This window comes from Microtus ochrogaster, unplaced genomic scaffold, assembly GCF_000317375.1.
Source record: "Microtus ochrogaster isolate Prairie Vole_2 unplaced genomic scaffold, MicOch1.0 UNK12, whole genome shotgun sequence".
NCBI lineage: Eukaryota > Metazoa > Chordata > Mammalia > Rodentia > Cricetidae > Microtus > Microtus ochrogaster.
In genome coordinates this window covers 2657840-2680429 of record NW_004949110.1, presented here as the reverse complement: position 1 = coordinate 2680429, position 22590 = coordinate 2657840, and the positions used below count along the sequence as shown (strand labels likewise).

General features: G+C 38.8%; 1 protein-coding gene across 1 annotated transcript in view; it reads right to left on the bottom strand.

Moving 5' to 3' along the window:
* Window positions 1-14257: 14257 nt before the first annotated feature.
* The window catches only part of LOC101992072 (phospholipid scramblase 2), a 27085-nt gene continuing 18752 nt past the window's right edge, over window positions 14258-22590 (bottom strand). The window contains exons 7-8 of the mRNA XM_005366654.1: window positions 18503-18664; window positions 14258-15291 (exon numbers count right to left, since the gene is read on the bottom strand). Of these exons, the coding sequence (XP_005366711.1) occupies window positions 15262-15291; window positions 18503-18664 (192 nt within the window). The 3' untranslated portion in view covers window positions 14258-15261. The remainder of the gene's footprint in view (window positions 15292-18502; window positions 18665-22590) is intronic.

Below are 22590 nucleotides of genomic sequence, written 5' to 3'. Positions count from 1 at the left end.
TTAAAAGAATACAGTGTCCGTGTAATTATTTCGGGTACAGCTTGCCGGAGGCGGCCAGGGTGCAGCCGGGGTAATGGGGACGCAGCCCCCCCGCTCACATTACTACAAAACATGATGCTAAGAAATGTCTTTTCACATTAAATTTATATGTGGAAAAGTTGAGAGTTGAACCCACATGTCCCGAGGCAGATGGTGAAAATGGGAGCATTTGACTTAGATCTTTGCATGAGTGTGAAGAGTATGGAAAGATATCAGAAAAGCATAAGGCTTCTTGAGGGTCATGTAAGTTCAATATATAGTATTATTATTTATATGTCAGAAGTAAAACGTGTTTGGAGGCTTTGTTATAATCCAACTAGGGCATTTGATTCTTTTTACTCTAGATAGAAACATAAAAGCCTGATTTCTAATTAAGAGACTAAATTTTAAAATAGAAGCTTAAGAACTCAGAATCTTGAATATTAACCTTCATCAGGCGATGAAAGGAGACAGAGACCCACACTGGAGCACCGGACAGAAATCTCAAGGTCCAAATCAGGAGCAGAAGGAGGGGGAGCACGAGTAAGGAACTCAGGACCGCGAGGGGTACACCCACTGAGACAATGGGGATGATCTTTCGGGAATTCACCAAGACCAGCTAGCCTGAGTCCGAAAAAGCATGGGATAAAACCGGACTTACACAGCGGACAATGAGGACTACTGAGAACTCAAGAACAATGGCAATGGGTTTTTGATCCTACTGCACATACTGGCTTTGGGGGAGCCTAGGCAGTTTGGATACTCAACTTACTAAACCTGGATGGAGGTGGGCGGTCCTTGGACTTCCCACAGGTCAGGGAACCCTGATTGCTCTTCAAGCTGATGAGGGAGAGGGACTTGATAGGGGGAGGGGGAGGGAAATGGGAGGCGGTGGCGGGGAGGAGGCAGAAATCCTTAATAAATAAATAAATTAAAAAAAAACAAAACAAAACAAAAAAAAAGAAAAAAAAGAAAAAAAAGAGACTAAATTTTAAAATAGAAGCTTAAGAACTCAGAATCTTAGGCGGTGTCTCCAAAAAAAAACAAAAAAAACAAAAAACAAAAAAAACAACTTCAATATTATCACCCATACCACACTAGCATCAATGAGACATCAACAGAATATGATTTCTTTTGTCTTAACACTGGTTTCTTAGGTCAATAGCCTGAATATATATCTGTCAAATAGCAAGAAATTAAACCCATAAAGTGATGAATTTATAAGGAAATGATTAAGTCCTGAAGAAAGAACGTTCATGGATGAGATTCGGGTATTATAAACTAGACCTCCGAGACAGTTTTTCCCTTACGCCATATCAGGATCCAGGAGAAGTTAGAGATTATGAGAGAACAGGGTCATATTCTTATCAGATATCAAATCTCAGCACCTTAATCTTGGGTTCCCGTCCTCCAGACTGTAAGAAGTCATTTTCTATTATTATGTCCCATCCATATGTGGTCTTGTTATAATGGCCAAAAAGAAAAAGAAAAAAAGAAAACCTAATACACCTGATATGAGTTTTACAGACTGGTATGGATGAGATCCTTGGCATAAATGTATATAGTCAGTTATGATTGTCAATATTTCAAAGTCTCTGAAAGATACATATGAAATGGTTACCTTAGACATAAGTGCAAAGAAGATTGGACCCCTATCTGGCTCAGTCCTTTCAAGTTGCTATTAGGAACAGTCTAGGATGGGCAGGTCTCCGCAGCTACAACAATTAACATTCCATTCAGAACCTGGAACCTAACTAGTTCTATGGAAACATGGAGGTGCTTAGGGATATATAGGTATTAAGTTTTTGTGATCTTGGAGTAATTTGCTTTCAAATAATTGAGCAACTTTCTGTCATATCTCCATGAGGTTTGTGATAGTTAAAGGCATTACTATTTTTGTAGGACAAGCACCATGGAAATGAAATATTTATATCCCATGACATGATTGACAGGCATTGCATGTTGTCTTCCATTTTAGCAATGCTATACAAAGGGATAGATAATGTTGAGAAGTATCCTTCTTGGTCACACATGAAAAAGACAAAGGCAGGAAAGAATATAAATGGAACATTACATTATGAAAGGCAAAATTTGAGTTGAGGAAAGGGTTTAAAACCTTCACATCTTAGAAAAAGGAAAAATATTTAACAGTAAGATGGAATAACCTTAAAACTGGAGCATCTCGAGGAATAGTGTTGAGATAGTGGGGTGAGTTACTCTCCTACTACCTACTCTACACTCCCTTTTACCATCCTCACTTATAGACAATATGACACTCTTGGGATTGTCATCTCTGAGCCAGGGAAAGGGGCTAAGATGTGAAGGTTTTAAACCCTTTCCTCAACTCAAATTTTGCCTTTCATAATGTAATGTTCCATTTATAGTCTAAGTATCTATGTAGTGAAAAGAGCATGAAGGGGAGCGTCCATAGTGCCCAGGAGTGAGGTGCTTGTGGGACTGGGAAAGAGGCTCATCACCTCACAGCACATAAAATCGGATAAACAAGCAACAGTTGGCATTAATGGAAAAAAAGAAGATAGGCAGAGGCTAAAGCAAGCTGCCATTCTGAAAGATGAGCTCATCCAGTCCCAAAGGATTCATATCTCTCATGTAGATTTCTTCTCCATAGAGAAGAGAAGCCTGGCTAAATATGTCATATGCAATCAGCAACCTAACAAACTTCCTAATCAGATCAACATATTGAACACTTTCTCTTGAGCATGAAGGTAACAAATTAACATTGAATTGTGCCCTCTTCGTTCCTAGTAATATGGGCTGTATGTTTCAAGTAACTAACAGAAATAAATGACTAAAACAAATATGGATGCATTGTGCCACTCCAAAATCTAGTATATCCAGATGTTTGAATGCCTCTTCATCTAGAACTTTTCTTTTAATTTTCTCTCATGAGAGTAAATGAAAATATGGCACAATTCCTGCTTTTACAGAATCACAAAGTTACACAAAATTTAAAAAAAACATAAAAATTATTCAGAATTGCCTACAGTGATCATTACTGTGACATATCTCAGTAATAGTGACACCTCAATTTTGTTGTCTTTGAAATGGAGCTCCATTCTTCTCGTTATGAAGATACATGGCAGTGTACTTTTCTCAGGTTAGGAATTTTGGATTCTGAATAAAGCGTTTAGGTTTAAATAAATAACTATCAAACTAAATTAACATCATTAGTTCACAATTTAAGACAGAATCTCATTATTATTCTAAAAATTTAATCTCTGAAATAATACACTATTTCATCAGAGAAATGTTTGTGTGATAACACCTTTTATTATTAATATTATTGTTGTTATTGTTATGAATTCTTTGGGAGTTTCATACATGGCTAGATAATATTCATCTCTCCTCCTGCAAGATACAACTTCTTTTTTCTCCCCACCCAGTTTTGTGTTCTACTTTTTAAAATCCCATAACAACAAGTCATGCTACCCAAATATCCCTGGATGTGTAGCCTTCCACTGGAAGAACATGATCAGCTTACCAAGGGCTACACTCTCAGATAAAACCACCTTTCTCTCTCCCAGTCAGCCAGGAATTGCCTACAGTGCCATGGCTGTGAGGTAGAATTGTGTATCCTACTTAAACCCTTGCATGTCTGGCTTGGGCTTACACAGGTGTGCTGTGCCTGCTGCACAGCAGTTGTGAGATCCTGTGTGCTGCTGTCCTGCTTTGACTTGAAGAGATTTTTTTTCCCTTGTGCCTCTGGCTCTCTACTCGTTCTTCCTCTCTTCTTCTTGGGCTTTAAAATACCTAGGATCCTCTGCCAATAATACTTAATGAGATTATAGTTTAATATACTTTATGTTCTCCTGAAATTGCAAGTCATCTTTCCTGACACATAAATCAATCATCCGGAAAGGTGAAAACATTTGCTTATTTGTTGATTTAAAGTTTCCATTTTATCAGAACATTGCCCAACGGTGGGGTGATGAGGGCAGCCATCCATGTGCTATCTAGGCGGAATTTCCCAATGAATCAACAGTGGCTATATGAAGAATTGCCATAGAAGAGCATATTAACAAGTAGTTTTAGTAAGTTAAAAAACTCCACGTTTGCAAAATAAATCATGGAAATTTAAATGAAATGAACTGTAAATGCTAAAAATGCTAGGTAAGTTTGTTATGGTTTGAATATTAAGTGTTCCCCCAAAGGTTCATGTGTTGAAGGATTTTTCCCCATATGGTGAATCTATTCATTGAGAAGTAACTGAATAATAAGAGCTCTGAATTCATTGATGGATTTATAATTTGATGGTACTACTAAGAGAAGGTGGGATGTTGAAGATGGTTGAAAGAAAGTCATTCGGTATCCTTAAAAGAGTAGACGACCCTTGGTCCTCTCTGACTGCTTTGTGATCACCATGAAGTGAGCAACTTTCTCCTCCATGTGCATCGGGTATGATGCTCTGCTGTAATATGTGCCCAGAAACAATGGAACCAGTCAAACATACATGGAAAGTTCTGAAATTACAAGCCTAGATAAACCTGTCTCTGATTAAACTATTTTTCTAAGGCATTTAACTCAGGGAAGAAAAATCTAACACAATATTTCAAATCCTTTAATAAATGCTACCTTTTAATCATGTAGTAATTGTGTGTATTTGTAAATTACATTTACAGATGTATATATGAGTATATATATATGTATGTATGTATACACATACTCAGGAAAAAATGAGTTTATTGTATATGCTCTTATATTTCTTCCCTCAAAACCTTAGATTCCATTGTCAACACAGAAGTCCCAAAGTCTCATCAGCATCAGTATTGCAGTCAGGATGTTAAAGAAAATGATGATGGAAGTTTGAGGAGCAAACCATGGAGACACATAGTTCTCAAGAGATTTATTGGAGGAAGTATTAATATCATAGAGAGGATGGTAAGGATTCGAAGGGGGACTCAGTCCAACAAGACAAAGCAGGATTTCCAGCCTCCTATATTTCAGAGATAAGGGGAAGTCCCATGGTATCGGGTTGATAGCTTTTAGAAGCCTGCTTGCAGTCAGGTGGGACTTTAAGTTCACAGGAGGAATTGCTTGCTTGCTCCCTGAAGCTTCCTGAAGGAGTTCTTCACAGGGGAGAGGTTTAAGGGTGTTGTGCAAACCAAGCAAAGTCTGGAGAGCAAGTGTTTTTCTATGGCTTCTGCTTCTGTTCCTGCTTCCAGGTTCCTGCCCTGTTTGAGTTCTGGCTGTGACTTCCCTTAGTGAAATCTGTTACCAAGAGGTGAAAGCTGAAATAAACCCTTTCCTCCTCACCTTGCTTTTGGCCATGGTCTTTATTACAGCAATAGAACCCTAAGACAGAGGCATTTATTATGGTTGCTATGGGTACCCTTAAGGTTAGCCTCAGCTAATGATTACTTTTGGAATGCTCAACAGGAAGGTAGATTGGCAGGTTTCAGCAGAAAATTGACACCTGTGAGTTAGAGGTACTTCTTTACTTATTCAAAGGGGAGTTAGTTGTGCATTGCGTTAAATATGTGAACAGTTATAAAGTGAAAGGGACAGAGAATTCAAAGTAAGGTTTCTGTACTTGCTATATTGAAAGTCAGTGGAAATATCAGCTAAGGTAAGCCTTGAGGCACAGAAGACTATGTTAACCCCCCAGGAAGCCTCTCCACTCATAAACAGGGAGAATGCTAGGACTTGTGAAATTTTCTTAAGTACTTACATTTTATTCCTAAATCATCTGTTTATGGAGAGTATTTCTTGGGTGTGGCAACAACCCCATGCAGGGAACAAAAGTCCTTAATGGTCAGTTTATGTTTAGATACCAGGACACTGATATGGATATCTGGGCATTGAACTCAACTGGCTGCCCCTGCAGTAGCTGAGCCATGAGTCCTAATTAGCAGGTTCAGGACACAAGTCAAATGAGTCCCAAGCAAAAGTCTTAATCTGCACATGGGGCAGACGTTTTCACCTTTATAAATTCTGGTGGCCTATGTTTGCTTTGATTGGGTCTGGATCCTGTCCACAGGAGGAATTTCCTTGTGGGAACTTCATTGTCTTCCATTGTTAGTGTGTAAAGTGATCTCAGTGACAGGAATAGAGAAGCAAACAGGAATTGGCAGAAGTTGCTTTAGAATTCAGGTTCTTGGGCACATGCTGTTTATATGCGTCACAGCTGCAGCATGAGCCAGTTAGCTCAGTTCATGCAGTCCCAGAGGAAGATTTTATTGTTGTTGTTTGTATTTTTAAATGTGTTTGTTATCTATTATAGTAAGCTCTCTGTTTCCCATCCACTCAAAGCCCAGTTTGCCTTAGAACAGGAATAATGCTTAGAATAAAGGTTATGTGGGGGTACTCTACTGCTGGCCAACTCAGAGATGCCATCAGGAAATAGACTTAACCCTTCTCAGTTTGGTGTATGGGATGGAACTGGAACAGAATGCTGGACTGGACTTTGTGACGCCTGTGATCGAATAACAATGAGCAGAAACAGGAATTGAATCTTAAGCTGATCTAATCACAGAGCCAGCAATCTGGCAAACAGATTATCCATTAACCATCTTCAAATTCTGCCTTCCTTCTCTTCATCCCGGCTACACATTTTAGTAGGAGTTGGAACACAGACACTCAATCATTAAAAGTCTTGTCCAGAATGATCCTTGTTTCTGAGATCCACGCTGCCCCTGCTGCTGCTGGGTCTCCCCCTCAAGATGGTTTCACCTAGAGTGGGGTCCACACAAACGGCCAAGGTTACTGAGCCTCACATCACTGCCAAGACATCAAGTAGGTTAAAGGTTGACTCTGAGCAAACATATTGTCAGTTGTGCAAGTATACTGAGATGTTTACAGTGTGTGTGTGCTTAATACAATACGAAGTACAAATGTAGAATGTAAAGGTCTCCCTATCCCTGGGAACATTCTTTTTGATGTATGTATAATGTGCACATAGTTTATTAACCTTGATGGACTGCCTTTAATTAAGTTGTATTTTAATTTACTTGTGTATGACACTGATAACCTACATTAACACTACAAGAGTTGGTCTCATATCAATTCCATCTGTAACACATAACACCTAAGTTCCCACTTATAGTAGCTAAGGGCTGTAAAATGAATTTCCTTATGAATCATATAAAGCAGTTGTTCTTTAAAGTCTACAAAGAGTGGATGTGTCACTCTGATTTCATCTAGACATCACTTTTGTCATAGTACTAAAGTTGCATGCTGTCTTCTATCGTTATTTCTTACTGTAATGCAATTTGCATTTTTAGAAACAAAACCAACGCTAAGATTTAAGTAAGTAACTTGGTACAGTCCTAAAACAAGTCCTTCCTAGCTAGCAGGATATTAAATGATCTCTGTATTATTCTTCCTCTTTTGCTTATTGTATCATCCATAGATAAGGGGAAACTCATATAAGATAAGAGCTCACATAAAATAATCAGCACTTATTTACGGAGCTCTAAGTCAACAGAATGGGAGAGGATACCTAGAAACATACCATCCCCACAGTACCCCCAAAATGCGATGAGCACATGGATGCTGGCAGAATGGTGTTTCAGATCAATGGCAAAGATGGACTCCCATTGAAACTGAGGAAGTTAGCCGTTGTATAAAATAAAAGTCAATGTCTACTCACATTATATAAAAAGCAAATTAATGGCCTACAAGGAAAAAGAAACTTTCGAGCAAGAACAAGAAAACAAACTGCAAAGTGCTCATAATAATTAGTAATTATAGCTATAATTCCCATACTAAATTGCCATCACACATCAGATAAACTAAAAGATATAACTGAGAAAATAATGGCAATATTGCTAACTTATGAACAACCTGATAATCAGAAAAGAACTTTTATGAATCAGCAGAAATAAAGCAAATCAGCAGGAAAAGTTACTTAGTGTGGAAAAGGATTGTTACTATTTCAATAAACTTGAACATGTAAACAAGATGCAAAATCATGTGCAGTGCTACTGGAAATTTCAGAAATGGAATTAAAAGTGAAAGTGAGCCGGGCGGTGGTGGCGCACGCCTTTAATCCCAGCACTCGGGAGGCAGAGGCAGGCAGATCTCTGTGAGTTCAAGGCCAGCCTGGTCTACAAGAGCTAGTGCCAGGACAGGCTCCAAAGCTACAGAGAAACCCTGTCTCAAAAAAACTAAAAAAAAAAAAGGGAAAGTGAAACTTCCTATTAACATGTCACAAAGTCAACAATACCAAGAAGTCATGAGCACAGCACCTCGGGCTGTTGAGAAGGGATAAACACTTAATGTTTTCTCTGTACTTCGCCTTTGTGTCGTAAACTGCCACAATCTAAGGATAACTCCTATAAAAAAAATCCCGATTCAGCAATAACCTTCTTCTATGACTGAACAGCCGTCAGTGTCTTCTAGGAAAGAACATTTATTAGTCCCACAAACAGTGTTAGCTGTTGTAAACACAGGATAGATGCGGAACTTTTTTAAGTGACCATTAATTAGTGATTTTACCTCATAAATCAATTAAATTTTAAGTTTTTAATGTTATTTCAGTTCTAATGAATGGATACCACAAATGGATTTACATGAATTCAGTGGATCTATTTTCTTAACAAATAACAAAATAGGTTACCAAAGCAAATGAGGAAAAAAAGGGAAAACAGCAAAATTACTTAAGAAAAGGTAATTATACTTTGTAGGTTTTATTTTGTTTTGTTTTAGGTATCAGTCCTACAAAATTTATAGTTTTGTTTTAGTACCCAATTTGGCATTTTTAAGAGAGGGCATTACTGATTTGTGGAGTCGAGCTGTAATGAATACATTTACAAAACGTTCCCACCCAAGGCCCAGGGAAAATCTCGGAAGAAGGGCTAGAAAGACGGCAAGAGCCAGCAGACCAGAGGGTTTATTGTTATTGCGTCTTCTAGAAACTACGCCCATAAGTCTCACTGAAACGACTGCTCAAATGTGAGCAGAGCAAGGATGACACATAAGGACATGTCAAAGTGGGCGAGGAAACATCCCCGGAGGCCTCAGTGCCATAGAAAGAACTAGAGGCAACTAACTGATGGTGGTCTTCTCCAGGGAAGGACACGTGACTTGGTTGTCTAGTGACAAAATAGCCCTGAAGCATACAGAGAAGTGACATTATATATACTGAGGTTATATTTAGCAATATATATGTATATACCTGTGAGTACACGCATGCAACAATAAGGCCATACATTAGAAAGAGAGCAAAGTAGGGTATATGGAAGGGATTGGGGCAGGTGGGGGTAGAGGGAAATGATGTAACTATAATCTCAAAATAAAGGAGAGACAGAGAAAGAGAGAGAGAGCACATTTAGGAGGTGATTAAGTCATGGGGTTCTTCCTTTAAGGATGAGAATAAGTGATGCCCCATTCTGACATGTGAGATGCAATATTTGTTTCTCTGTTCTTGGTCTTTGTGCCATTTGAAAATACAGCATGTCAACCCCTCTAGAAAGCCGAAACAAAGCTCTTACAGAAAAGAGCTACCACTTCCCAGGCCCCAGCCATGTGAGTATATTTTGTGTGTTTTTTTTTGTTTGCTGTTGTTTATAAATGAATTCATCTACTGTATGTGGCTGCAGCTTCTATAATGGGACTGAAACAAATGTTGGTGTCCTAATTTCATTTCTGTTGCCACGGTAAAGTACCCTGAGAAAAACAGCATAGGAGAGAAAGGGTTTTTTTCAGCTCACAGTTCCAAATAGAGCCCATCCTTATGGGGCTGTTAACAGTGGCAGGAGATTGAAACAGCTAGTCACATCCATAGTCAAGAGCAGAAAGAAGTAAATGCATGCACCCTCACATGATTGCTTGCTGTGCTCAACTCAATTTTTCTAATCCTCTGCCTAGGGAATGGTGCCACCCACATTGGATTGGATCTTCCCACAACCACAAACCTAATTTTGACAATTCTTAAAAAAAGGAAGTCTCCCCCACCTTGTGCATTTCATTGATAGAGAAAGAACAAAAAGCTGGTTGGGTAGGATGGTGAGGAGGATCTGTCAGGAGTTGGGGAAAGGAGAAGAATATGACCAAAATATTTTGTCTGGAAAAAATTAAAAATAATAAAAATGTAATGCAATAACAAAAAAAAAGACAATCCCTTTCACAGTCCAACCAAATGTAGGTGCTTTCTCACTGGGGATTTTCTACCAGATGATTCTAGGTTATATTAACTTGGCAATTAAAGCTAGCCCTCACTTTTGCCCTGGAGAAATTGGTGTTACTGTGTTCAATGAATAGAAGTCATAAGGTCAGTTTGCAACTGCCTAATAGGTAAGTTTATTGGCACTTACCTACTAGGGAAGGAGGGAGAGAGGAGGGGAGCTGCAGTGGAATTTTCTCAGTGGTTATAAAACTATGTTGGGAGAAAATTGAACAGTAAAGGAAAATTCTAGTGAAGGACAAAATATCTTAATCATAAATGAGGGGAAAAAATGAGGAACTAGGTATTAGAACCAAGAGAAAACTCCACCTTCTGACAAAGCAAGCACGAAATTGGCTGGATAGTGTTTGTGTCGGATGACTTCATAAAAGGCAGACCTTTAGAGCAAAGCACTAAAATATTTAATAGAGGAAAATATCTCAGCTAAGTATTGAGGGTGTAGCATGAGTTACAGCAAAAGTATGTAAATGGAAAACATATTAAAGATAGGTGGTATAATCAAAGATAGGCATAATATAAAGGGGTGGAAATTTATTAAGCCTGTAAAAAAATAAAGATGGAGGGTGTAGCACCGAGACTGATAAGCGCTGATAAAGTCACATGCTCCTACATTCTGGCACACTGCTCTTTAAATGCTCTACCTGTGGTTCAAGTGGGCCTGGGTGTTCTGGGATGCCCTTCCACATGGCACAGAAATAACTATGAACAATACTTATGCAGTGTTGAATCTGCTGTTGTGTCTACTGCACAACTAGGGAGTTATGGTGACCTTCATCTGGACTCCAAGTGAAACTTGGGCAGATGAGGGCAGTATCCTGAGGACCCATGGTTAAGAGGTCCTTGTAGAACTCTTTCACTGCAATACTGTCTACAGAATATAGAAATGGAGTCCCAAGATCTGGTATGCTCCCTGAATTGCAGAAGTATAGAACCTGGAATTCTGAATAGGAGAAACTCCAAATATAATATGTAACTGAAAATCATATAAACACTAACTTGAGACATTTCCAATAAATTCATAAGACATGCCTTCCTTGAGCCTTGGAGACCCAGTACTCTTCTAGGGTATACAGAAGGCAAAGCAGACAGAGTTTGTTCTCAAGTCTTAAAATTTAATGTTTGGGCTTACTGAGAACCATGTTAGCTCTTAGTTCTTTTTCTTTCTTTGGAAGTATAGAACTTGTTTGATCTCTTGGGTTCACAGCCATAAGGAAATTTGCCCCTCCAAAGAATCAGCTTTACAGTTTTATCTTCATCTGCTTCAGATGATACTTAGGTGAGAGATGCATACAGATTTTAAAGTTGGAAATGATTTGTGAATCTTCTAATTGTAAAGATAGAATTTCATATATGAATTTTTGGTTGTATGTGGCAACCAGTTGCAGCTTACATTCTCATGTTGAAGCCTAAAGTATGAAGAGATGGAATATGTAGGACAAGATTAAGTGATGTGTTCTTTACTTTTGTGAATGGGATTAGTATCTCTATGAAAGTACTTCAGGGAACTAATCAGGCCACGTTTGTCCTTCTGGGCTGTCCAACATTGAATAATGCAGCCATAAGGGAACAATAGGATCACAGAGACTGAGGACTCTCAGGACGCTGAATCTGCTGTGTCCTTCACCATGGCCTTCAGCCTTCAAAGCTGTAAGACATAAATACCTGTTCCTTATAAACCACATAGTCTAATGCATCCTGATATGAGTAGGGTCTAGAGAGGATTAAGAAATCAACTGGGATCCAGCTTACTCTGTAAAGTTTAGGCAATAAGAAATTTCTCTGCATTAGTCCTACAGGATTCATTTTTCTAGCAGTGTGTAACTAAAGTTGAAATGTTCCCTAGCGGCAAATGCTTCAATCATGTACACACGCACCATAACTAAACAAAATTTTATTTCACAAATGTGCCACTGTTTGTTCTCTATCCCTGTGAGACAGAAAAAAGTATCCAATATGTTAATGATCTAAACCCATAATCCACAGTTAAAATCACATTTTATTAGTAGAGAAACAGAATTTAGCATTAGTGTTCCAGATCTAGTTGGTTTCCAACTTGGGTAAATTTTTAAATGACTTTTTGGCAGAAATAGGGGCATTTAAAATCACATGAACACGGAAAATAGGTTGAAGATTAACTCGAATGTGTGACAAGAAACAGAGCACTAGTGCTCAGCTCATTTCTCTCATTTCCACAGTGCAGGCTTCCATGACGAGGTCATGGTCCTGCCGCAGTCAAGACGAGGCTTTAGACATCAATTAACATAGCCAAGAAAATCCCATGTAGACGCACTAAGTCCATTTCCCAAGTGATTCTAAATTCTGTGACATTGACAATTAACATTAACCGTCATAGTGGTAGCTCTTGGCATTCAAATACATTAAGTTTAATCCAAACCCTACAACCTCACACCTCTATAAATTCATAACCATGTTATAATACCTAATACATGCATTCTTAGAGCAAAAAGCCCAGTCATTAATAGTTTCAATACTTTAAAAGTCTAAAGTCTCTTAACTTTCAGCTCTCATAAAACCAAAAGGGAGATGCATATTTTCAGCACACAGTAGCAGAGTAAACATTTCTGTTCCAAAAGTGAAAGTCATAGCAGGAACAGTCACACCAAACAAAACCAAACAAATTACCTATCCTAAAACCTTCATGCCTGGCACCTGGGGGGCTTCTGGTATAATAAACTGGATTCCAAAGTGCTTGGATGGCCTAGTTATCTACCTCTGCTGCCTTCTGCATCTCTAGCCTGGCTTCATTCTTCACCTGAAGAATGTACCTGCTCCGTACACATTCCATTTTCCCAGAACCTTCAAAACCCTGGGGTTTCCACTAGTAACTTAAGCTTAACATTTTAAGCTTCATGACACAGCCCATCACTTTGAACTTGTTCCACATTGGTTAGCCTGAGCTGTTTTCCATTATACTGCAATCTTTTAGTTTCCACGCCTTTAAAACTATTAATATATGGATGACACTGCCAGGTTCTGCTACAAGTGGGAAACATAGTCACCCCTTCGCTTCCTTGAAGCCCACTCAACGTTATCAAGTTCTCTGTGTTGGCATTAGAAATCTTTCTTAAGACAGTGACTTGAGAGAAGAGGGGACCATCCCCATCCTCCCAAGCTATATTCTCAGTTCAGGCTCTCCTTTGCTGAAGTTTCCATTTTCACAAGCCTTTGATGGAGGACTCTTGCCCTTGAGTCACCTGGTGCAGAGAAGGAGGGTTGTTGTTGATGATCTTCATGTCTTTAACAATTGTAAACACTTTGTTATGTGTTTTCTGCTGTTCACAGTTCTGTTTAGATGCTTTTCCTCATGGAGCTATACATTGTTTCTTCTCACTGAACTCCTTGCTTTCACTCACAGAAGATCTGAATGTTTGTGGTGAGAAATCACAGTAAAACAGTCTCAGCACCCTGCCTTGAAATGTCCTCTTCCCTATAAGGTAGGCCATTACTTTCGAATTCAGGTTAACTCAAGTTCTCTGGACACTGTTCAAGTAAAGCCAGCTCTTCGTCAGAATAGAACATGAACGCCTCAGTCCTGATCTTAAGTGTCCATGTTGTTCCATGAAACTAGGCTTTAAGAGTTCAAATTTTCAGTGTGTGGGTGTACCCCTTGTGGTCCTGAGTTCCTTGCTCATGCTCTCTCTCCTTCTGCTCCTGATTTGGACCTTGAGATTTATGTCCGGTGCTCCAATATGGGTCTCTGTCTCTGTCTCCTTGCATCGCCTGATGAAGGTTAATATTCAGGAGGATGCCTATATGGTTTTCCTTGGGTTCTCCTTATTTAGCTTCTCTAGGATCACTAATTATAGGCTCAATGTCCTTTGTTTATTATGGGTTTCTGATCCTACTGCACGTACTGGCTTTGTGGGAGCCTAGGCAGTTTGGATGCTCAATTTACTAGACCTGGATGGAGGTGGGGGTTCCTTGGACTTCCCACAGGGCAGGGAACCCTGATTGCTCTTCAGGCTGAGGGGGAGGACTTAATTGGGGAATGGGGAGGGAATTGGGAGGCGGTGGCAGGGAAGAGACAGAAATCTTTAATAAATAAATAAATTAATTTAAAAATTTAAAAAAAAGAGTTCAAATTTTCCACTGACTTTTGGTCATTGAAACAGTCACTACAATGGCCAGTTCAAGACTGCTAACAGCATTTTTGTATTTTTTCTAGCCCAAAACTTTTCTACATTCCTCCTACAACCCAGGCACAAAGACTTAAGAGGCAAGTAATGCGTTTTAACATAGGAACAGCCCCAAATTTTGGTAAAACTCCCTGATGTTATGGTTAGTTGTCATGGTTAACTTGAAATAAACTAGAGTCACCTGGGAAGACTGAACCTCACTTGAAGAACAGCCAAGATCAAAGTGTCCACTGATCATATCCATGATAGGTTCTCTTGATACATAATTGAATATAAATGTCAAATAGTATACCAACAGTAAAGTAGTAGAGAGTGAGTCCTAAAAGTTAGAGTTTCTTAGCAGGAAAGCATGTCATTGTTCACTGAGAAAGCATTTAAAATTGGCAAGTTATGAACTTCTCAGTATGAAAATTTATAATAGAAATTGTAAAAGAGCATTTAATGTTATTTCCTAAAACACAAGTTACTTTTCCTTATTTGCATTTATTTTATTGAGAAATACTTACCAGCCAACAAAAATAGTAACATTCAAAAAGTTTTCAAACTATTATTTTCAAAATAATATCAGGTTTCTTGTAAGAAATAAACTAACAAGATTTGACAAAATCAAGTGTATCTTTATAATTAATACTAGCAAGGTTTAAAGTTAACAGAAGATGAAAAATAATCTACAATTAGGATGCAACTTTTCCATAAAATGTTATTTCTAAATATATATTTTTATTTTTATCGTGAATTTAGTGAATATTTTAGGTGTGTGTAAAGATATGCACCCATGTCTATTTCAAACATGTAGAAAATCAACTATCATTCAGAAAACACAACTGTACACATTAAAGAAAAATAAAGCCATCTGTTTCTCATTTACACGGTCTCATCACGTAGATGTCAAATCTTCTCTGTCTTCCTTCATTCTTCCCACCATGCTACTGAGTTTTGTTCCTACTCACAGCCTTCAAAAAACATGTAATCCTAGGTAGAAACAAAACCAGAGAGTTTTTCAGAGACAAAGAGTGAGAATAGGTACAGAAAGATCAATGCCCAATGATGCAATGTCATCCATGTAATGAGTAAATAAATAAATGTTGGAAAGTATAAATAAGCATGACCTTTCTCTTCTGATTACAATAGCAATTAAATTCCATAATTCAATTTATTTTTCCAAGTCTGTATCAGTTTAATAAATTCCCATGTACTTTCTCTAAATATTTCTTTTTATATTTCTCTTAATATCTATCCATCTTTCTTCCTAAGTTGCAATTTTTTCATCAATGATATGAGTTTATGTTTGTCAATGTTGTGTTTCTATGCATTTCTGTGCCCATGGAGGCCTGAAGAGGGCATCAGATCCTCTTTAACTGGACTAAGAGGTGGTGGTCAGTTGCCATGTGATGCTGGAATTCAAACCAGGTCCTCTGGAAGAGCTACCAATGCCCATGACCTCCCGCCCATTCCTTCACTTTTTCTAGTTTCCTTCTAATAATGTAATATTTCAAGTAGCTTGGTCAGCTTTAGACTTGGAGCGAATGCAGACTTTTCATTAAGAAAAGCTTTCCGGCGAGGGTCAGCAACTCTCTTGTAAATATGCCTAGTGTTTCCCGTACTCTTTCCTTTCTATAACTATTAAATCTTACAGAATTTATTACTTTCCCATTTTTCCTGTTCTTTTATTTCACCAACAGTAATAACTCAGCTCTTTTGCTGATCACTTATATATTATGACGCCTGTGTTGCTTTTTTCAACCTGTTCCTCACAGTTCCCTCAATATTTCTCTTCAAACCTGTATTCACAGCTATTTTATTCTGCTAGCTTCGAACCAAGCAATATCCAATTTTAAATAACTTACTCAATATTTATAGAAAACTTCCTGATGTTTAAAAGATTTTGAAAACAATTTTCTTTGAATCGATACAAAAATGTGATTATATTTATGGAATATGGGTGATGTTTCAATGTGTGTGCATATTGTATAAAGTTTAATAAATATATTGCCATAAAACAAAAAATATTTATTATACGTTGTAGTGGAAACTTTTGAAATTCCTTTCCATGGTTTTGAAGTCAACGCTACATTGTAGCCTCTTCTTTGCCATAGCATTCAGAATTTTATTTTTCCAGCAATAATATTTCTTCTAGAGAAAACAATTGTCATTCCCCTTTCCAGTCCTGTTGCACATCAACATAAACTCTGCAGATTGTAGTCTTCCCTACGTGAAGGGTCTTTCACATCCACAGACTCTGATTTAAAATGAGTCCCCAAAATTCAAGCCAAACTTACCTTTTCATTGTAAAGAACACTTAACACACACACACACACACACACACACACACACACACTTTCTTTACATAAATGTCGGTTTTATTTAACCTTTTGGCAAACAAACAAGCATAAAACAAAGCATAACTCAAAGAACAGTTCTGTAAAAAAAATCTCAGCACCTACTCATTTTGTTTCAATAACGACTATGAGCAATCTATGTCTACCTGTTCCTTTACCATGTAAAGAATAGGTAACCCCATTCTCCTAGCCACATTATTTAAAAGCAAAAATCTTTTATTAAGCCAGCTCCTATTCAAGAGACAGCTATGGACCATTGTTTTTAACTAACACACCAAAATAAATCCTTCATACAATCAAATAGCCAGTCATTGTTTGTATTTACTTGAATTCTCATGAATGGCTTTTATAGTTTCCCTTGAAATGACATCCAAACACGACTCCCAGTAGGTATTATGACCACATCCTGTTTTCTTTTAGCTTTATTTTACTTTGTATCTGCTTGTTAAAAGAACAGAGTGTAGGGCTATACAGGATCTTGTTTTGTTCTTATTGCATCTCCAAACCAATGTTTAAGATACCTCATGCTTCAAACCTTGCTACATAGTGGAACCACCTAGGAACTCTACCCAGACTATAAAAGCTTGGATTAAACCTCAGAGAGTTTAATTTAGTAGAGTTGGGTGCAGTCTGGGCAGGGAGAGTTTGAAGTCTCCTAAGTGTTTGTACTGGGTAGCTAAGGCTGGGGACTACTGCTTTCGTCCAGTAATGGTCAATCTTGGCTGCATATGGGAATCCACGTGGGTACTATGAAACTACTGATCATGAATTTTTGATTTATTTAAACTGCCAAGATATCTGTGCATATAAATATATAAATTAATTTTTCTTATCAATCCAGGAATACTCTAGAAATTGAAGTTAAAGGCATGACTAGATATATGACTTTTTTATAATTTATGGTTATATATTACATGATAATTTAATGATTGGACAAAATTTACATTTTAATTAGACATTCTCTAATTAAGTACAGATTTAACACTTCCCCTAATCTCTAATTTTATGTTTTATTAAGAAAAAAATCCTGAAAGACAAGAATCCCTGAATAATAAAATTTGTGTTTTGTCTTATGACAAGGTATAGTCTCCTCAGAGAGAAAGTAGTCATCCACATCTGGATTTCAGGATTACATGCAATTAAAAAGCTATAACAAATCAGAATCGCATATGAAACCCATTAGTGTAATAACATCACTGTGGATACACAATCTGCCCAATCATTATGTATGATGATATCTTGTTTGTGTTTTAACAAATAAAACACTCTGGTGATCAGAGTGCAGAGCTAAGCCACTAGAGGCCATGAAGTGGTGGTGGCACACACCTTTAATCTCAAGAATTGGGGGACAGACAGATATGTTAGTTCAAGGCCAACCTGGGCAAGACAAAATTGATCCAGTCTTAAAGAGAAACAGAGCTCATACAAATGTGGGATCCCACACCTTTATTTTTTTATTTTTTATTTTTTTGGTTTTTTCGAGACAGGGTTTCTCTGTGGCTTTGGAGCCTGTCCTGGAACTAGCTCTGTAGACCAGGCTGGTCTCGAACTCACAGAGATCAGCCTGCCTCTGCCTCCCGAGTGCTGGGATTAAAGGCGTGCGCCACCACCGCCTGGCTTGATCCCACACCTTTAATCCCAGAACTAGGGAGGTGGAAACAGGAGATCAATGCAATCTGCGGAGCAATGCAGTTTGAGAAACAGTGCAGTCTGAGGGAGTCAGTCTGAAGAGGCAATCTGAGAAAAGGATCACCCCTTTGGTCTGAGCATTGTTAAAGATCAATCAGAATTCATGCTTACAATTATGGAACAATTCTGCCAAGGATTAGCAGGGACAGACTTACTAGGAGGAAACACGCTCCGAGGGTCACAGCCTTCATCTTCACATCAAGGTCAAGAGGGAACTGGATCCCAAAGTTATCTGAGTCTGTGAAGGCCTCTTTCACACACCCCGACCACTGCTTGGATATCTTGCCGATTCTGGATTGTTCATCAAGAGATCTGATCTACAGATGAAAAAAATATAAGGATTTGTGGAATGTGTATAGCAAACCTACTTTCAAAACTGGAGTAAAGTCAGACAAATATTTTATTAAAATTATGTTCAAAAGTGTCTCTCTTCTGAAATTTCTAGAGTCTAATAGATGAAACTCCTGTTCTATATACTCTGCTTTGAGAAGCGTAGCTTTCACGCAGGCTGACCACACAAATGTGGCAGAGGCTCATTGCCACCTATGGGTGGTGGACAGGAGGAGCATGGAATACATAAAGCCATGAAAAACCTAAAGAATAGCTGGCGACTAGAAGGAACCAACAAGAAGCTCCATGGAAGGATCTCAAGGCAGAGATGGGGTTGGACTTGATAACAAGTGGGGAGTAAAGAATACAAGAAGAAAATTGTGTGAAATAAGATTTCCAATGCAAAAAAGGTTCTAATTTGGAGGCTCTGTGGGAAGAAGGCCCAGTGCCACATTTTACAGTAGAACGGGTAAGACACAAACTAAAGCCACTTCACAGAGGGCACGTGAATGCTCACCAAAATATGTACACACAGACTTAAGTCAAAGCAGGAGGAGGTGTGTCCTTTCCAAACCTTCAAAAGGCATCAGAGCAGGAAGCAGCCTTCTTTAAAGTTCTTGCCTCAGATAGAATCTCAGGAGGGATTGCCTTCTGTATGCTATAAATATATTTTATTACCATTGGTAATTAAAGAAGCTGTTTGGCCTATGGTTTGGTAGAGTAAAGCCAGAGGGGAAATCTGAACAGAGATTAAAGAGAGAAAGTAGGCGAAGTCAGGCAGACACCATGTAGCTGCTGAAGGAGTAACATGCCAGCACCGGTAAGGCACAGTCTAGTGGTGATACACAGATGAATAGAAATGGGTTAATTTAAGATGTAAGAGTTAGCTAGAAAAATGTATAAGCTATTGGCCAAACAGTGTTGTAATTAATATAGTGTGATTATTTGGGTCTGAGTGGCCAGGAAACAAACGCATAGTCTCTTACTACAAGGATTCACCAAGGATGATGGAGGAAGGTCATTGGTTAATTAATAAAGAAACTGCTTGGCCCTGATAGGTTAGAACATAGGTGAGTGGAGTAAACAGAACAGAATGCTGGGAGGAAGATGAAGTGAGCTCAGATGTCATGTTCCCCTCTCCCCGGTAGACGCGAAGAAGTAAGCCGCCAGGTCAGACATGTTGAATCTTTCCCAGTAAGACTGGTGCTACACAGATTACTAAACATGGGTTAAGGCAAGATGTGAGAATTAGCCATTAAGAGGCTAGAACTAATGGGCCAAGCAGTGTTTAAAAGAATATAGTTTGTGTGTTGTTATTTTGGGGCATAAGCTAGCCAGGCAGCCAGGAGCTGGGTGGCAGGAAAGCAGCCTACAGCTCCTTCTACACAAACATGGGGACATTCAGAGGCGGTCAACATCTTAATATGGCTGGAGGAGGATGGCACCTTACATGCTCTGATGTTTATCTCTAACGTGAATAAAAAGTCATAAACCATTGCTCATAGAGTAGTTCTTTCATTCCACACCCACACTGGGCAGAGTACACTTTCTCTTCCTTGATAACTAGGTTTTCTCCTATGTCTAATTTGATGCCAGGGTGTGGCAGATGACTTGAGAGTTCACCAAGGCTAACTTGCTTGGCCTTGATGTGCATCCAATGAGCAGTTATCACCCACTGAGCCGCTGTGGGTACAGTCCTGGGACACACTTTCCTTGAGCAGATGGGAGGTCACTTCCTGTTCCATGTGAGAGCCATCTACATGAACTTCCATCAATGCACAGAAACTCGGATGGACTAAAGGCCATGATGTGAGCATAGCGATGTCAGTTTGAAGTCATGAATCACTAGAGTTGTATCAGATATGACATGGTGATAAGCTGCTCTAAAACAAATGCTCTTTTGTAACATCTCAGCATCTTATATGCAATAGCTGTCCTAAGAATTTAAAGCCAGTCATAAAAACTTCACATATGTTTGAAGTGTGAATTAAATTATGGAAGATAAACAGTAATTTATTAATATCATAAACCCCAAACTAAGATAAACACATGAATATTTACCATATTTTTACAAAGAAATAACTTAAAATTAGCTGACTTTATTTTCAAATGTACATGTAATTTTATTGGAGGGATGAGCAGAAAAGTTGCAAATTACAGACAAAAGTAACCAGAACAAAAGGATTTTTAGCTAAATTTGAGAAGCTTTGTTTTGTTTTTCATCAAGAGAGTGTGTGTTTGTGTGCATGTGAACTTGCAGATCTTGGTGCAGGTGCAGGAGTCTGAGAACAACTTGAGGATGTCATTTTTCTCCTTCCACCATGTTAGTCCTGTGGGTAGAACTCAACTGGCCAACCTGGTAGTTGCTAAGCCATGCCTCCATACCCAGGCACATTTTAAAGGAGACACCTGAATATCTTTGAACTAATGCACTGGCCTAAGGACAACTGTAACTGTTCTACTTGCAGTTCTAATGCTATTGTTATGGGCTCGTAATATTTCCCATTTCTAAGACATGAACACTGCCAACACATACTCTGCAGGAAACAGAACAAGTGGGTGTTTCTAAGTTCTGTCAAAGACAGGACATAGATAGCATTCTAAATATATCATAAAGGAAGCAACTCATTTAAGACAATGGGTATTGGGAGGCATCATGAAGACAGAGGGCACAATAAAATTTAAAGTCTTTAAGAATATCACAAAACTCCATGTTTTTAAATTAAGCACATGACAGCAAAATTTCCCTTAATAGTGTTTCTTGATTAAAAACAGAAAAAAAATCTATCATATGTTGTAACTACTTACTACCTTCTCTGGTGCTCACACAAGCATAATGTTCTGCGTAAAGAATTATCATTACAAATGTTCTTGAGTGTTTTAATACACACACATATCATATACATATTTTTCTGTCACAGGTATTTTCTTGAAACTCTCAACTCTGCCCTTAGCCATGGATTCTGTAAGAGGAGAAAACTACCTATCCACACCCAAATTTTCAGAGAAATCAAATCCATAGGAATGGAGGAAGAGGCGGTAAAAACTGAATGAACCTGCTCCCATATCCACCCTTCCTTTATCCCAACCATCCCATTTCCCCAACTTCCCCCATCCTCCCCTTCTCACTTTTCTCTCCCCATCTCCTCTTATCCCCATCCCACACCACCCCCAAGATCCCAATTTTTTGCCCGGGAATCTTGTCTACTTCCCATATCTAGGAGGATGAGAATCCAAGGACAATGGCACTGGGTTTTGATCCTACTTCATGTTCTGGCTTTGTGGGAGCCTAGCCAGTTTGGATGCTACCTTCCTAGACCTGGATGGAGGGGGAAGGACCTTGGACTTTCCACAGGGCAGGGAACCCTGACTGCTCTTCAGACTGGAGAGGGAGGGGGAGAGGAGTAGGGGAAGGGGGAGAATGGCGGGAGGAGGGGGAGGGAAATGGGAGGCTGGGAGGAGGCAGATTTTTTTTTCAATAAAAAAAAGAAGTAAAAAAAAAGGTCTATTGGGGTGAGGACCATACTTTTCTGGGGATCACATGGGACTTTGATTTTTTTAGTAGCTAGCATGCTCTCCGGAAACAAGGGTATAAACCACATAAGATATCAGGCTGGGGTATTTTGACAATTTCAGGGTCACACATTTGTAACTCTGAACGTTAAGGTCATTTTCATAGCATTACTATCCAGGGAGGCCTCATGATCTCCCTATTTTCTTCTCTTTGCCTGGCCTCTGCTTCTCACTACTGTTCAAATTGCTCACTCTAGCTTTTCTGAGTAAAACATCCCCTACCCAACACAGGAGTGCTGGTTCATCAGGGAAGTTGGGAGGATGAGCAGCTGTGCACACAGCTGTTGTCTGGAAGCCCTTGGCATTGCCCAGCTCTGTTTCTGATGAGCACATGCTTTTC